The sequence below is a fragment of the Struthio camelus genome, chromosome Z (assembly GCF_040807025.1).
Source record: "Struthio camelus isolate bStrCam1 chromosome Z, bStrCam1.hap1, whole genome shotgun sequence".
NCBI lineage: Eukaryota > Metazoa > Chordata > Aves > Struthioniformes > Struthionidae > Struthio > Struthio camelus.
In genome coordinates this window covers 67387792-67406721 of record NC_090982.1, presented here as the reverse complement: position 1 = coordinate 67406721, position 18930 = coordinate 67387792, and the positions used below count along the sequence as shown (strand labels likewise).

General features: G+C 35.6%; 1 protein-coding gene across 1 annotated transcript in view; it reads right to left on the bottom strand.

Moving 5' to 3' along the window:
- The window catches only part of LOC138064810 (3',5'-cyclic-AMP phosphodiesterase 4D-like), a 190198-nt gene that overhangs the window by 17213 nt on the left and 154055 nt on the right, over positions 1-18930 (bottom strand). The window contains exon 3 of the mRNA XM_068928785.1: positions 5072-5307. Within this exon, the coding sequence (XP_068784886.1) occupies positions 5072-5307 (236 nt within the window). The remainder of the gene's footprint in view (positions 1-5071; positions 5308-18930) is intronic.

Below are 18930 nucleotides of genomic sequence, written 5' to 3'. Positions count from 1 at the left end.
CAGCGCTATGTACACCATAGCTCCCACTTATTTTCACTATGTATACTACCCTACCAAGTTACAAATAAACAAATCTTAAGAGCAGGTTTTTTCCCAGTATTTATTTTTATTACATGTTAGTCTGCTAAGGTCTAATCTCCTTGTTTCCATCATTTCTCTCTAACCCTCAGTTCCTTAAAACAATAATCAAAATTTAGAATTCTAGCTGTTGTTTTAGAAACATCTTCCTGGTATAATAAGCGAATAACAGCAAAACTGTGGCTCAGGATTCACACGCTTCCATGGTTTAACATTTGAAAAAGGTTTTCTTGCTATGAGTGCAGATGATAAAATCTAATCTTTGAGGTATTGCTCTGATAAGAGGAAGATAATGGGAAGCAAGAGATACTTAATGTCTCTTAACACATATGTAGTTTGAAAAATTAGTACTGCTAGTCATTATTGCCATAGTGTTGAACTTAAACTGATGATACCAATAACCATTTTCTAATACTTCCTCTCAAAAACAGAAAACAAGAAGTTTAATGGATGGTTCACAATCTGCAACAATTAAAAACTAAGTATAAAAGCACATCTTCAAAGGGCAGAAAGAAAAATTAGAGACAATTTTAAAACAAACTTAAGTTTATATCCAATGCAGAGAGCTTTGATTACTTCTTTTTAAGCAGTACAATGCCTATCTAATCCACAGATTTTTCCCGCATGAACTTAATTTAAGGAACAACTGCTAAACTGGGAAAAAAGGAACATTGCAAAAAAGATAAAATGGTACTTCAGAAATTAACTATCATGTAAGTCACTCTTACAGCTCCCAAGAGTTTCATGAATTCACCAATATATACACTAATATGTTCACTTCCGTTCTACATAAGCAATACAAAAGCAATTGAAAATAAATCTTATGTAGTACAATTATAATAATCTCTCACAAGTAATGTTTGAGCAAAGAATAGGATACGTAGTAAGAAGAGACACTATGTATGCTGCATTACAGATAACTAGGTGAAACTCAGAAATTTATTTTGTATATTTTGTACTAGAAGTCTTTCTAACCACATCTCTACTCCAAAATAACTTTCTTTTAAGTAAGCCTTTTAATGAAGTCTCCAACTGCATGATATACTCTTCCATTTCTGAAATTTACATCTAATTAACATGACATTTCCCATCATATTGTATCAAGTCATATGTATTAAGAGCACAGAGGAATTGCAACAAAACTGCTGAAAACTGTGGCAGTTCGCTCCTTTGTCACTGAAAATGACATCTTTAAAGGGAAAAGAAAGGCCTGCCTCAGCCTCTGACACCCTGAATGTACACTATTTGGAGTTGGGTATGTATATATGCCATAGCATTTCACAGTGTCCACCTAATGCTGGTCCAGCCAGCTAAGTGTCTATATCCCATCCTATCTTTTTCTGCTCCATCTCTTCCTCTGAGTGGAAAGAGATTGTTTCTGTAAGAAAGGTGATTGACAAGTCTTTCATCATACTTCAGCTTTACAGGTGGACAAATTAGTCCTATCACAACACATACACTTGACCAATTGTCTTTCTAAACCATATCCAAGTATCTGAAGGAAGAAATCAAATTTTTTGTACCATACTTAACTGTAGTAAATATTTGTATTATGAAAGCATTGAGTCAGAGGTAGAACTGTGGATACTGGACAAAACAAATATAGAGAAAAGTAAACCTACCTTGGAAAGATTTATGATAAAGGAGGTAACTTCAAACATTGTGATTGATTGTCCTACAACAGATGAGTTTCCATCTATAACAGCTCCCTCATCCCTTTAAAATCTACTTTGAGGTAAGTGGAAGTATTCTGCTGTCATTCCCTTCCTATCTCTGCATTCCTTCTTAAACCACATCACAACTGCTACCTATATCAAACTGCTAGTAAACTTAGTTCTAGGTATTCGAGGAAAACTGACAAATTTAATACATGTCGTCACATTCATAAGTCAAATATTGCTATTCCAACTAAAAAGAATACTGGTACATTTAAAATTATATATACAGGATAACCACATTTATTTTTAAAAAATTAAAAGGAAGAACTCAAATATGGAAAGCAACTGCCTACATGTTTCTAATCTTCCAAATAGAAGGCCTGGCAATTTGTTACATTTCATAAATATAACTGTTACTATCAGCAGGAGGCTCAAACTATCACTTGCAAGCACTTGTTTTCATAGCTCCTGATAGCAATTTTGCACGTGAAACACTAAAGACTTATAAATCCTTCATCTTAACAATTATTTTACTACCTTCTCAGATTAATATGGATGCAAAACTCAGATTCAGGGTCGAAACCATCCTCAAAGTTTGGAAAGAAATTAGAAAGCAAAAAGGAAAGACTTAGAGAAACGTTAGGCATGCCACTGAACATTTACTTTCTAGTTTTCTTGCATTTATTCTGTTTCTTTCTCTCTTCTCTTTTCCTTACATCTGCTTAAAACTGCGTAGTTCACCCCTGTACAAAGCCAGTGTGAAAAAGAGATACAATCCTGAAATTTCATACAAGATAAAAAGACAGAGAAAAAGAAAGGGTGGGTGGGTGTGTATGTGTGCGCTTAGGAATGTAATTTAATTTTTTTTTTAAGTCCACTGCCACTGTTTCGAGTCTGGCACAATCCTGATACTTAAATCATAATGTAAGATGCCTTATACTGCCATTTTGGGGATGTTTTAGCATTTGTCCTCCAAAAACATATATTTGCAATTTAAGATATTTTCAGTGGTGAAATCTTCTTTCTTAGAATCAGCTTTTAGGACCCAAAAGCTCATCTACCTCCACCTCTCCACTGAAGACAGGAATCCTCCTATCTTCCAACCACACTTCAGTTTTCTTATCTCAGTTGCATATTTCCAAAAATTTAATGATTTGAGGAGGTAAGCTGTATTTCCACAGCCATAATAGGTGCCCAAAATATGTGTACCTTCACACAGACAAGAAGCCTGGGTAACAAGGGTGGCTTTCTCCAGCTGTTTGGCTGACATCATGATCATTTAAATAGCTGCTCACTATTAAATCGCTGCTCGCTATACGCATAGCTGCTCGAGAGCGCTAAAAACTGAAAAGTGACATTAAACATCTACAGGAATTTAATTTCCCAAACAATATTCCTCCTACAGTAGCGTAACTGCTCTTTAGCTAAGAAAGAATCATAAGAGCTAAAAATTTTATATTACAAAGAAAGGTCAAAATCATAATTGTTTCTGCTGTTGTATTCAGTTTTGGCTGGTTGGTTGGTTTGTTTGTTTAAACAGCCTGGCAACAGCCTGGCATCTCCATCCAACAATCTGTAGATTTGCTATTTCTCTGTCACTGTCAGAAATAAAACTTACCTGTAGATAAATCTTATTTTGTCCAGTTTCAGAACAAATTCTAATAACCACAGGGATGAAAGGCACAGGCAAGATAAAAAGTTATCTCTAATGTCCACAATAGATTCTTACATACCGAAAAGCCTCTCACAGAGGTCATCACTCTCTGGGCACAGCAGATAGCTATCCAAAATAACCAGTATGTTTGGCGTTTGTTATTTATTTGAATACACTTCCAGCTGTCTTGCTAGTCTATATTTGAATTCAACCTAGAAAACAGTGCAGTCTCCAGAAATCTATAATCACATTTTGACTTCATGTTTTCAAAGGACAAGAGTATTTCTTTTTCATTCTGCTATCTGACTTTCTACCATATCAGGAATATATAATTTTTTTTCAGTTAGTGTTACTAAAAGCAAGAAAATCTCTCCAAAACACAGAATACCTCCTGTATGTTACACAATTTACATGGGGCATCACAAAGTTGCAAATGAAGTTGCAAAGTCAAACACTCACGAAGGGCCAGAATTGTGAACTGTAACCAGTTCCCCTACACGTATTTTCCTTCTAGATCTCAGACCAATCTGCTCTCCAGCCACCACGGGTAGATAACAGAACAATCAAGACAACAAGCTATCTACCTCTTAAACTTTACTAAATTACATTTTATTCAGCCCTCAAAAATTTTTTACATCTTTTCCATATCTAAATGTTTACATTCTTTTATGGCTATGGTCAATCTTTCTGTAAGCATGTTTCCAGTAGTGGTCTCGCCTATTTCAGAAACAAAGATATCCACATGGCAATATGCCTTGGGAGGTGATGCTATATTTAAACATAGTATAAGATGCTTTTTTGCCATATAGCAAAAGATCCATGGATACTTCTGTTTGTTGCTCATCCACTATAACGCCTACATTCTCTTCACACCTGCAATTTTCAGAATATACTGTCTTTCTAAAGATACAGCCACAAGTTCTTGCGTCCTGAATTTCAGCTCTTCATATCTCCATCTTTCATTTTCCCTATATGCACCCAAGTTACTGTTTCAGATCACACCCTGTTGCTGTAGTGCCTTCACTGTTATTAGCCACAATTTCATACCAAACAATTCACATTTTGGAAAACAACACCAGAAAATAGAATGGTATCAGAAATACTTAGGAGCAGGAAAGGTTACTCTAGAAAAAATGCATGATGCCAGAAGTCACAGATGTAATATGATGAAACTGTAATAACAGCAATAAACTCACCACAACCAAACACATTCAACTATGCACAATATAAATAATCTAGACATTTGGGAGTAGGCAAAATCTTCTCATAGTTCCTTGAAACTGGTTTTAAAATTGTATCACATAAAATATTTTCGGTGTACAAGCCCTGTCTTTATCATAATACTCCAAAAAATGATGATTACTATAACCTCTATAAGTCTTATTTTCTGAATATGAAGTACTAGTAATTACCACGGAAAATGTTTCTCAGTGTTTGTATTTGGATATGACCAAAAAGTATACAAACAGTATTATTAAGTATCAGCCAAATTTAGATATTAAATAATATTTTATTCCCATTTTTAACGAATATTACTAAACTGTACAAAATGACTTCCACATCTTTATTTGGGGCTTTGTAAAACAAACAAACTTGCGTCCTGGAAGCCGCACCTGCTGTCCTGGACCTACTACTACTGAAAATACAGCAGTCAAATCAAGAAGAAATTGCTGGAGCTTACCTGCTGGACTCTGCAGACGTAATGGCAATCAGAGGAGGAATCCTCAGTGGAAGAGTTGTGGGCCTTGGGTTAGTCTCAGTATCACTCTTTTTATCCCAGTCAGCCTGTTCTAATTGCCTGAAAGCCAGAGGGGGAAGCTGGATGTTACGGCATGATAATCTCCGCACAAGATAGGGTTCCATTCCCTGGATCAAGTCTTCGTCCTCAGTGCTGTGATGCAGTGCTTCTTCTGAAACCTATGATCGAGGCAAAAAAAACACCTTTCATGTAAAAGAATATCCATAATGTTAATTTGCTAACACTTTTTATTTCTTTCCATAACTTAATCTCTTAGGCATATTATTTAGACTTTACTATAATTTTTGAGAAAATGCAAAAAAAAAAAAAGAAAAGAAAAAATGAAGTAAAAAGTCTTATTTGTGGGAAAGCAAAATATGTGGATGGACCCTAATACAGGTAGATGGAAAGAGAACCATTTCTAGTGTTTAGTTGATTTGGGGCTTTAAAAACAAACAAATTAAGATACTCTGCTATCTAAAATATGTACTTATTCCTGTATGGGGAACAAGAGAGTTCTGTATATTAGATAGATTTCTGTCCTACAATATGCTTACTTCCCTACATGTTGTCTATATTTTGAGAGTCCAATAATGAGAAAAAATTGACTTTTTTCCTCCTTATCTTATATGAAGTTTCACAACATTTCTTAATAAATTCCTCAGTACAGATACCACTGTGTGAAGCTACAGACTTGGTGACATTGTCATGAAGAAACCTGAATTCTAACTAAGTTTACAGATTTTCTACACCAAAACTAATTATTATGAATACAGCATATATAGGTATATACTATTCCATCTAGTTCAGGTATCAATGGCTTCAAAGTCACAGTACTGCCGCTTGAGACTGGGACACTGAGTATTTGCTTCTGTCAAGCTAGAGTTCACACATATGGTATGGTATATACAGTATACAAAATAAAGCAAGCTTGGCAGATATGCAAGGAAAGCTTCAATGGCAATGTATCTATTCTGTGCACATAGTAAGTGCCATTAATGAAACAGCTCTCACAATGAATAATATTAATAAGCTCAATTTATACTCAGAGCTTGAGCAGTTGTTGTGAGCAAACTATTTCTCATTCAATCTTTAATCAGAAAATCTAAATTCATAATTTAGCTATTTTTCTTAATCTAGCTGTGATGTAGTTTAGAAAAACAAGGACTATAAAATGGTATGCATTAATGCATGTATTCCGAAGTAAACAGCAAAATCAATCACTATAAAAATACCAGAAGAATGAATGTGTTATAGTCATTTAGGGAGTAGTATAACTTCAGGCTTGTATTTGTAGTATATGCATAGTGAATACTCAAGATAGATGAATAGGTTAAAAAATAAAAATGAAATTAATTATGCAGTTTGCCTTATTTATGATGAGAGCGTACTGTTGGCTCATATCCACCTTGCGGTCCAATGACACTCCCAAGTCCTTTTCAGCAAGGTTGTGGCCCAGCCAGTCACTCCCTGACCTGTGCAAGTGCTTCCGGTGAACCCATCCGGGTGCCGAACCCTGCACTTCTCCTGGCTTAGCTTCAGGGGGCTCCTGCTGGCCCAGTCCTCCACCATTTGGCATATAGGTACTCTTCCTCACTGAGTGTCATCTGCACATTTTGCTGGCAGTTTGCTCCCATATTTGATGTCACTTGTGCCATCATCCAGATTACTATCAGAGACATTTGCCTCTGCCAAGCTTGACCATGCCAGCATGCTACAATTGCACAACATGGGCTCCGGTTATCAATCCCCCATGGTGAAACGCTCATTACCAGCTTCCAGCCAGCCAGATGCTGAGCTGTTCGTCTCCACCTTCTTTAATGGAACCAATTTTCTGTCCACCTAACAGTCTGTTCATCCAGCCCAGATTTCCTGACTGGAACTTAAACCACTTTTTTTGTAAGAGTTTGATCTTTTAAGAGAGAGATTTGCTGCAGTAAAGAATAAATAAAAAACAGGTTGCAAATGCAGGATGGAATATTTGAGAAATCTAGAATATAAGTAAAGAGTTAAGATCAATTTAGAAGCTCTGAAAGTTTCTTGTGATACTAGGGGAAACACTGATACAAAGTAAGAGATATTTGGTGATGCAAAGGTCTCCAGAGAAATGTCCAAGAGCAACTCCATAAATGTACATGTATATAAGAATGAAGTACAACATGCTGAGGGCAAAGACATTTGTCTTTGGACTCAGCATCTATCCCATTATAAGGGTTATGAGAAAGTGAAAGAGAGGCCAAGAAGCTTGTATTTGTGTAGCTTTGTGGGAAAGATGGAGTAGGACATGTATCTTAATGTAGATAATATTTACTATGGTAACACTGTATGAAGGACGAGAAAACTACTAGTAAGTTTGATAGAAACAAAAATAGAATCCTTTCTAATTATAGAGAATGTAGTTACATGATGGTAGAGAGGGTACTTTTATGAGCTCCTTGTTATAAGATGGGTAAAGGTAAACAATAAACAACTGAACATCTAAAGCTGTTGCGGAAGATCTGAATTTTCAGAAATGCAAGCAATACACGAAAAAGAAGAGAATTGGTGTTGGCCATTTTCCCACTGCCTCTATACCATTTCCAGAAGTATAGAAATCAAAATCACACAGCATCAGCACTGAACACACCTTTCAGCACTAACACTCTCTGCAATAATACATGAATGTGAGATAGACAGGCTGTGTACATATATATAAAATGCATTTTAAGGAAGAGGATGATAATGTGTCATATGACCACCTTTATAATAAAAAGAAAGAATTTCGGTTGTCTGATACCATTATTAGGGTAGCATATATTTTGAACTGCAAAAATAAGGAAGGTTAAGTAAGAAGCAAAATCCTTGCCTTATCTGATGTTTATAGGATTGCAAAATGGGATTCAGTATTTCTTCTTTCTTTAACATGAATATGGAAATACAAAAATTGCAACATGCTTAGGAACTGGTGAATTTAAATAATTTATATTTAATAATTTATATTGATATAATGAAAAATTGTGGAAGGTTAATGAACTAAAGGAAATATAAACACATCATGGTGGGTGTAAGGACAGGCCAGTTAAGGTTCTCTTGTAAAGCCATTCAAACTATATTTGATCTTATGACCGATCAAGAAAAAAATGAACTCATAATAACAAGCAAGACCTAAAGACTAACTAGTGTCAGTTACCCATAAGAAAAGTGCACCTTGAGAAAAGAGAAAGACAATGGCAAACTGTGAGACTAACCAAGGATTAGCTTTAGGAAATGAATGCTTTATAATAGAAAATTAATTAGAACAACTCATTAACATTTTTATATGGCCTTGATTGCCCATCACTCACAGAATCCAATTCTGAAGACAGCTAATGTACATCTCACCAGCACCACATGATGGCAAGTCATTGATGACTTGCAGAGACAAAACCAAAGCATTTTCCCATAAAACATGGCAGAATCTATTTAGCCAGAAAAAAATAAGTGTCATGCTACCACAAATGCTGCCAAGCAATTAATTCCCTATTATATTTCAGCTTTTCTAAACTGTAGACAAAGTGTCTCAGTTCATTTGAACGGTCTACTTGATGCTACCGGCAAACCAGTTCACAGAGGAAATAGGTGAGAACTCGTATTTGCTTGCATGAACTCGCATTATGTTCTTTTTATTCTTTTTATATTGTCTTTCTAACTGCTGTAAAGTTGATCTCACTTTAGGATCAGACCTGTTAAAGCATTTTAATTGAACTACTCCTTAATGTATTTCACTGATACAAAAAAAAAATCTTTAAACACCAGGAAAACAACCCTTATCTATGGTTCCAAGAGTGAAGACTGCTAACTGGAGAATTATTTACATCCAATTGTACATACTAACAAGGTTAGGCTCTGCTATTTCATTTATGTGAGGTGGTAGGTTTTGCTCATTTAAAAGCAAAGTATCATTGTGCTTTGACCCACATGTTCTAGAAGCCCAAATTTTGAAAACTTTATTTACTAGGAGGATAAGCTCGTTTTATAAATCACCTGAACAATAGAAAATGGCAGACTAGCAGCTGCTTGTATTACTTGAATTTAATTTCATTAGGTATGCATATTACAAAACAGTGGTTAATCACATGATCAGTATGTCCGGTTTTTCTGCAAGGTTCTTGTGTTATTCACTGCACAAAACTGACGTTTCTCACTTAATGAGTAGCTATTTAATATTTTATTTCCTCTCACTGTTGTCTGTGACTACATGCTTTACTTAACTACATACTACACAAGTCTTCTGTTCAACACAATTTTTTTCCCCATGGGCTTTTATTAGGTACTTATCATCACAATAGCAAAGTGTTTCACAGACATTAATTTATCTTCATAAAATCAACAGAAGATACAAAGACATCATTATCCCCTTTTTATAGTCAAGAATCAGAGATATAATGAGATAAGCTGAAAAATAGTCACTAATTTTGCATGACTGATTTGGGAAGTATGAGTTTCAGAATACTTCACATTAGCTTGCTCTTAATATGATCAAGCATATTTTCTCTGACTTTAATTTGCAGGAGTATAGCTAAATACGTCTGCAAGCAACACTACAAGCTCATGGTGGACATTCAGAAAACAAGGAAAATAGTAAGTGACCAAGTTTGACCAAGTTTTCCTTAAGAAATTTATCTAGTGTTACATAGTAGAACCAGGGGTAGAAGGAAGTTGTCTCTAGGCTAAGAGCCTATTATCTTAACTTTCAGATCATTGTCTCCTTCTCTTCAAATCTGCCACTATATTTGCTGAACACCTTTAAACTTCTGCAAAAAATGTGCAGAAGACTATAGTCACCATTGCTACCCGACCCTTACTGATCCTACAAGCAGCTTTGGCCTACAGGCTTAGTAAAGCAGAAGTCCTGCCTAGAGAATATGTGATCATGTCACTGAAGTCTATCATACTATATGTACTATATATAGCAGAGTATAAAGGACAAAGGACACAAATGAAGCCTACAAAGGTAATTCTGGCACTGCCTAATTTTTGAGTGCTTGACTTTCTGCCGTAGTGATTTTTATGAAAAATTTTGCAGGTAATGTTTAATTTTCTTTCATTAACATCATGAGAAGTGACATTGACACTGGCTTCATTCTGAGACTGTCCCTTCTCTATCAGACCCTGTACCATGTTCACATCCCTAGTTGCTTTTATGCTCTCTAAGCAAGTATCATAGCTTCACATAGGAGAAATGTCCATGTAAAAGGTTGCAGAGTACGTGTAGGATGTCACTTTTCTTGGTGAGGAAGAATACATGTCATGTCCTGTTCCTCCCTCTCTCCACAGAGAAGCAGATGCAAGATGTTCAAGATGTGCAGGATGCTCAGGTCTGCTCACTGAAGACAGAATCATCATACTTTTTTTCCAAAGGTTTATATTCTGACTGTCCCTGGGCAAATTTTCACAAGGATGACACAGATGCATCTCTGTTCTAAGTCTAAGGTCTAAATTGTGAGAGTGTTAAGTTGTTTTGAAAGTTTTCCCTCAAATTTTAAGGACTGAAAATAGCCTCATACTATTTAACAGTTGAAACATCCTGGGCTAGAATTGTGAAAACAATTGTCCTAACAAAGACAACTGACAAACATAATTTTAACCAAGGTTGCAATTAAGGCTTTCCTCAGTTATAAGCGATTTAAAATCATATTTTATTGTGGAATTGCTGGACAACTGCAACACCACCAAATGCTGCTGTTACAACAAAACCTCCAAGAATGGCAACCAAATTTTGGAACAGGAGGTATCTGACATGCTACATAATGTGGTCTAATATCATAATCACTAATCAAAACAAAGCAACTCCAAGAAACAGTTCTGTTGTTGACATGAGAGAGAGTACACAAGGAAGAGAGAGTTCCTGTAAAGTGTTTGTTAATGTAATCAGTCAATAAGACATTTTACCCTTTCTTTTTTAAACTAGAGGTTTCAGAGACTCTGTTAACATCCATCCTGTAACCAATTAATTGAATTCCAGGACCTGACATCCTTGTAGATACCAAGTAACCTATTTCAGCTCTTATGGTATAGGGCAGACTTCAGTTTGGGTCATTGTAAGTATCTGCCTCCTTATCTCATTTCTTCCTCTGCTAGTACCTCTGCTAGTATGATGAGTCATTAGCTGGCTAAGTTACTACTCATGAGATCATTTGCTAGCATTCTAATTAACAGGTATATTTGTTAATTCTTATCAGTAATTGCTTATTAGCAGGCACGGATTTTTGTGTAACAATTGATTGCGATCTAAGGAACAAAAGTCAGTCACGTATCACAAGTGTGCTAGACAATAAAAACAGCCTTAGAGAAGTCAAAAAGCAAAGAGCACAAAAAATATGGCCTGCTTTTTTTTACTTTCTCTGAAGGCCTCTCAACAGACTTAACAAGATTATTTATTTGTCATCTACCCTAGCTTTTCTCTGAAAAACATTCTTTTGGAAGTATCACAGTGTGCATCTCTAATAAAGTGGTTGCAGATTGCCTCCTCGTCAACCATCTATAACCTACCCACCGTGACACACCCTCCCATCCTTCCCCATCTGGTGCTCAGTCTTGTCACATAGATCAAATGACTACTGACATCCTGACGTTTATCCACTCTCTTTCAAGAACAAATAAGGATACTTCCAACTGCTTAAAAACAAACACTGTTGTCACTCTTCTAACAACTTTGAATGCCAGCACTGTGTTCTGTGAAAGAATCCCAGCTGGGAAAAAAGGTACAGCTTCTTAACCTCTGTGTGGGTCCTCGCATTACCACGTCACAGTATACACTGCCCACACAACAGTAGAACTAATCAAGACAGTAGCTAAAAAGGTAGGCAAAAATGATCACCTCTGTTTATCTACAGCCCAGAGGCATACTAAGTGCCAAAGAGCCAGAGGCCACGCTGGAAATCTGTTTTGGAGGTTTGATACATGAGGAAAATAGGTTCTGCTAATGAATGATGGAGTTGTTTCTATCCCACCTACAGAACAGCCTCTTGACTCAGCTCAAGAACTGGTTTGAGTGAGAAAATAATCATCTCTAATAATTCTACCTACTTCTGTACAAACTCTTTCTCTCATTTGCACCAAAATATTTTGGGCAAGTTGCCCAAACATTCACTTGGAAGAGGGATTTATTATTTTATGCTTTATCAGAAGCTGACATAGCAGTATTTATTATAACTTAAAGTATCAAAATAGTTCATATAAACAGATAGTGGGTGAGAACCTCTCTGTTTTAAATGCCAGTAGTAAAAGGTCATAGAGAACAGGTGTCAGCTGAGAGTATTAATATTTGATTCTCTCCTCAGCTTTACTATAGGTGCTCTTTGTTATACTCACAACTTTCTTATCATTGCTATGCCTTAGTTTCTATACTTGAAGAACTTCTATAATAATTCTTGTCCATCTCTGAGTCTGAGATCTACTAGCATTGTTTATTAGCATAGCCATTTTAGATCTAGACTGAATACACTATCCTTCTCTCTACTTTCCATCCCTATATATTTTCCACTCTTTTTTCTCCAATGACCATACTAATACTTTGAAAACGGAGCTCAAGGAAACTGTATCAAATCAGTAAAACTGTTCTTGTTCTTGGATTCTTTTAAAATTTTTATTAAAAAATAACTGAACCTATATTATTCACACACCATTTCAATGTTGTATTTCAGTGTAGCTAGATTCATTGCTGTTTATTATTTGCACTATGAAAAAAGAAAACAATGATGAGTCATACTCCTAATTTCACAGCTAAATAAAATGAACTTCTATACAATCAGGCAATTCTTTCCCTCTTTTGTCTATGATGTAAATATTTTTAGTGGAAAAATTTCTAAAATGTGTTCAGAAAAAATCTGTTGCAATATCTTTCTTCAAGTAATTTGAAATAATTCTTCAATTTAAAAAGTGATTATGTATTTCAGCACAAGTTAAAAGGCAGTAACGTACAATTCTTAGTAATGACATAGTTAATTAGATGGAGATGATAGAATGATGCAAAAAGTACCCCTATTTATTTCTGCTATTGAGAAAGAAGAAAATTATTTATTCAAAGCAAATGAAGAGGACATATTTTCTAGGCCATCAGTAAAGGTAGTTTTCTAAGAAGGAAATCTTAATTCATCAGATCAAATGATTCCCACAGAAAAGTCCTAAAAAGGTTGGCAGTCTCCCTTAGCTCAGCTCAGAATGATAAATTTGGAAAGCAAGGGAAGTCCTAAATGACTGGAATAATGCATATTCTAAGAGAACAAATTAAATGACTTGGATTCCAATAGCACAGTTAGCCTACCAACATCATAAGAAGGAATAAATCATATTTATATAGAGAAATAAATTATATTAATATGAAGACATAAGAATAATCCAGTGAATCTGGCTTCATAGAAAACAGATCTTCTCAAACAAATCATTGAGGTTTTGTTTATATATGCAGTAGAGTTTTGCAAGACATTGATATAAAACTGATAGCAAAAATAGTGCCACAGGAACAAGACTGTCTCAGAGGCTGATACCCCGTGAACCTATCAATCACAAGGCTTTCAGATTCCCAGCCCCAGTTCCATGGGGTTTTAGGCTCCTTAACTTAGCACAAAGATCTGAACTCCAGCTCAGGTGGGGACTCCTTACTCCTGAGCTTTAGTCTTGCATAGGTCTTTCCCAGAGGTAAAGAATCCAGGACTCCAACCTCAGGACCATGCATTTTCAACATCCTCAGCCCAGGCGCTGATTGATTAGACAGGCTTTCCTGGTCCTGCACTTCTTCAACCATAATTTTTTCTACTAGCTCATTTGTATATCTTAGGGGATTATTTGTCTGCCAGTACAAGTGTTTTGAAAGGATCAGCAGGTTGTCTATGGTTAGGCAGATTCTAGCAAGGAAAAAAAAATCATTCCAAAAGCCAAAACTCAAAGAAAAAAAAAACAAAACAAGTTATTCAGAGTCACAGTGATGTCATATACAGTTTCAATTTTCAGATCAGTTCATGTAGGAGTTTATACTAACAATACTGAATTCTCTGTTGCACATAAAATGAAGAAAAGCATGTATACAGATTTAGCTTTTGTGGGCTTTACTAAAGCAGAACTACACTGACTGCAGTTTGATGATGCACCATCAATTGTGTAGGAGGACCTCATTCAGAAATAATCTGAAAGCCTGTGGTATCCAAAAACAAACCCATGAACATGCACATCAGGCAGCTGCTGACATACTTACCCAAATGTTCCCAAAATGGCAGTACAAGATTTAGCCTCTTAATGGCAGCTAAAAAATCAAGAGATAATGGTTCACTCTCACTGGCCCTATTGTTTGGTATCAATTAAAAAAAAAAAACTGTTTGTTTACTCTTTCCTGGAGTTCTGCTAAGTGTATTGGAGCAGACTGCTCTCAACTGCATGAGAAGAAAGGATAGATGAAGCTAGTTCCATAGTCATCTCTGACAGAAACTTAGCTCCCTGGGCAAAAGAAACATTTCATAGTAGAAAAGCTATAGATTCTCTTCTAGAAGTGAATTTGACTGGAATCTGTTCTGCAATTTACCTGAGCAAAAATTCCTTGAGTTGAAGAAAGTAGTTTCTCTACTTCTCTTTGTATGCAGATGACATATAACATTACCTGTCAAAAGTCTGTAGAAGGCAGTATCACACTTCCCACAAAAGATCTTTTCCAGTGTTAGGAAACTACAAGTTGTTCACAGGCTGTTTTCTAGATTAACATGGTTCTTTATCCTCTCTCTGTGAATGGAGCTGAATAACATAATAAGCTTCCTAACTTGTATGAAGAATCAATTTCGGAGGGATAGGAGCCAAATGGAATAAAATCATTTATCATTCAAAATAAAGTTATAGAGAATAGTAATACTGAAAAATGATATAATAGAATGAATTACTGTTTCGAACAGAGGCCTCCAGTTGCCCTAATAGGAAGAAACAATAGATTCTGATCTAGACTTAATCTAGCTCAGTTATTTCACCCTTTGCTACTGTGCTGGGATGATGAAAACATCCTAAGATCTCTGAATAAGGAACAAGACATGAAGTATGTAGCAGACAAAAAAATCAAAAAACAAAAAAGCCCTGCTCTAGGAACTTGGAAATTAAATTTGCTTTGTAAAATTTTAAATTTTTGCAAATTTCAGCAGACTGTAAAAAACAGGGAATTACAAAGTTTAGATAGGCAGATGATATCCAAAGTTATTTAGAGAAAAAAAAATCCAGAGATAGTCAAACTAATAAAACAAAATAAAACAAAACAATCTGTTATAATAAAGTAACTAGATAGTCTCCCAGACCATATGTTAACAAGTATTCCTGTATGATGTTAATCTACAAGTAAAGAAACCTGAGAAAAAAATGTTTATAGACCAAAACTTAAATTTCAAGAGCTCTTTTCAAAGGTATAATTTTATTTTCGAAGGTTAATGATCAAGGACCAGAGCTGCCTTGAAGCAATCCTTTTGCCTGAAAGGGAGAAACACTTCATCTTACTTCCTCAGACACAGCTCTTGCATTTCAAGTTGTTTCTAAATCACATAGTAAGCAGGACAATACTAAACCTGAATACGCGCAATCTTGGAGGCATGGCTGTAGCTTCAAAGTATATATTATATTTGCTTCATTTTATCAGAAAAAGTTATAAGAGAAAGATGTTGCTGCATTTTACACTACAAATAAGCACGTTCAGGCAGCTTCTGAACTCTTCATTGAAACTATATCCCAAGGTATAGAAGCCATGCCCTTTTAATTCAGAGAGATTAGATGGCTGTGTGAGCATAGTTTAGAGATCTTTACTGTTTACTAAGAATGGCTTCAATTTTATCAGAATGTCCTGTTTACCTGTATAGTAAACAATCCACACTAGAAAATCGCTATCCAGAATTCAGAATAAATACCCAGTTTAAGTGCTACAGTAAAATAGATATATTTGATACCACAACAGTTTCTTTGTCTTGCTCTACCCAAGGAAGGACAGCCATACAGGTTAATATTAGTACTATACCTAGCCCAGTATCATCTCTGATGATAGTTTAAAGGAGATACTTAGGGAAACTGCATTAGAAACAGAGCAAGATTAAGAGCTACTGTCCTTGATAGCTCCTACTTTCTTTCAGTCAGCAGTTTTAAGATTTCCTTAGGTAGGGGTTGCGTTTGGACTGCTGTATTTAAGAGCAAGCAATAGAAAGTCATGGTTAATTCCATGAACTTATCCACCTTTTTTGAATCTGTCTATATTACTGTCTTTCACATTTTGTATTTTTTAGTTCTACAATTTAATTATATTCTATGTCAAAAAATATCTCTTTTTGGTTTAAACCAGCTTCCTGGTAACTGCTTCACTCTCTATTCCTTTTCTGATAATTCCTAATATTCCGTTTGACTGCTTTGACAACTGCTAAGTGGAGTTGATTTTTTCAGAGAAATATCCACAATAACACCAAGATCTCTTTCCTTGAAATAGATCACTAAAAAGCCATTATTATGAATGTCTATTTAGGGCTATCTAAAGTACTTGTCAGTACCTGCCAACACTGCAAGGCAAAGCATAGAATCTGTTGAAATATCGTAAGACCAATTTAGTGGAATTATTAGCTTAAAGGAGTTTAAATCAATTACTTCAGCAAACGATGAAGTAGCCTTTCTTTCTCAACATATTCTCTTGTAAACAGGTACATATGAAGCATTCAGTCAAAGAATATATGAGAAGAGTCCCTGACAAAGAATCTTTGTTTGTACCTATAGGGTCAGAAGAATTTCTAAAGAGAAATAGCAAAGCAAGGCAGTTCTACTTCTTATTCTCAGGTCAATAGGAAAATAAAATGTCTACAGTTGTATTTGGAAAGACTCTGTGCACTGCTGGTGTAGAACGACAGACTGGGAACCACTTGCAATTGATTTCCTACAGAATTATCAGCAATCTGACAGGAAACAACAGGCTGGGATTTTTTTTTGTTGAGACATTAGCTGGTAAGGGAATTCACATCAAGTTAGATGTTTATATTCTGTTAAGTGATGAAGAAGAACAAACATGTTATGGTGCAGAACAGTAACAATATATATTGTTTATATGTAAGAAACGTAAACAGTACACACAACACAATGAAGTCAGAATTTCAAGATGGTTCTTTTGTAAGTGTTAGTAAGTCAAGATTTATTTGAAAAATCAGAAGACTTGCAGACTAGTAACCAAATGCTAATTGCTGATCAAAAAGGCCTGCAGAACCTCCTGTGTCAGTAGAAGTACATAGGGAGTTCTACTAAAGATATCTGTGATAATTATAAAGGCACTTTCATAGCTAAAAATTCAAAATAGAAAAGACAGAAAGATGAAAAAAGAAGGATTGAAAGTTTAAAACCATTTCTACTGTGGGGTAAAATTCCAAACATCCATACAAATACATGTATCTATGAATAAGCCCATATAAGCCCAAGGAATATTAATTTTTTATATAACATTCTTCTCTCTCCAAATGCTTGCTTTCATTGCAATCAATATACATTTTAAATATAGTTTAATTCTGGAACTCCTATCTACACATAAAAATCGCTGACCTGACTTGAATAATGATTTAAGCTCAGTTCAGCTGAATTTCCAGATGTATGGATGGAAATTCAAGTGCTAATAACATTCAAGCTCTTAATCTTAGAGGGGAGAAGGGTAGGGCTGCCACATCCCTGTGTTCAGGCTTCGCTATGGGATTATTATTGCTTGAATTAATTCAATTATAACTCAAGCTAAACTTGCAGCAAAAACAGTTCCATAACAAGGACATCATATTGACATTTTACATAAGATTGCACTACTGTACTTTCTTCCAAGAAAAACATGTCATTAGAGTTGAGTAGGAAATTGTTTTTCCACCCTGCCAAACTGTTCAATTTTAAAAATGTTCTAGTTCCATGTCAGAGGGAAACACTTTCATCAAAAGCAAAAGCCAGAGATATATACTTCCCCCGACAGTCAGCAGTCCAGAACACAGCATAACCTCTTGGAACATAAATGAGACCCATCTTTACATTAGGCCTTCACTCACCTACTGCCCTTTCAGATGATCGCTAAACTACTGGCTGTGCTTGGGTAGGTCTTTCTCAATATCTCCTGCTGAAATTGATCTTTTCCTGCAAACAGCTATTTGCTGTGTGGGTGGGAAAGACTCACTCTTTATCTAAGTAGGTAAGTTACTGGCTAGTTCTTATTCCAGTTAAATATAAAATAGAACAGCACCAACAGGAAAGTGGCAGAGCATCTTAAACTAGCCTGCTGCATTGGACATTCATGAGAGGAAAAGACCAGAGAAGAAAAGGACTTGAACCTCTTTCGACCAGAAATCCAATTCTGTATCCAGAACAATCCTCATCACTCAGATATTCATCAGAACTGGCATGTTTGTAGGAAGAGTTTCACTTTGACAAATTGTTTTTTTCTAATGATAAAAGTAAATTTAAAAGGTCACCATATAAGTGTTATGGGACCTTGAACACACACACACACATGCAAATACAGTCAGTGTCTGCACAATAATAAAAAGGAAGTGTTATAATGCGGGACATGCTCTGCTTCAGAATAACTTATCAGTTCTGTATATTTATCCAGCAAACCCAGGAAGGCAGGGGTAGCCTCTCATTGCCTACAAAATGTTGTATACAGCAACTACAGTAAGACTCACTGGAGACAATGATTCAGCAACTACTCTCTGCTGCAGTTACTTCGACAAGAAAAAAGATTACTTTTTCTTTTGAGCAGAATTCCGTAAGGAGGCAGAGAGCAACACAGTATATTACTCATTAAAATTAATTTTCTAGGACTGTGT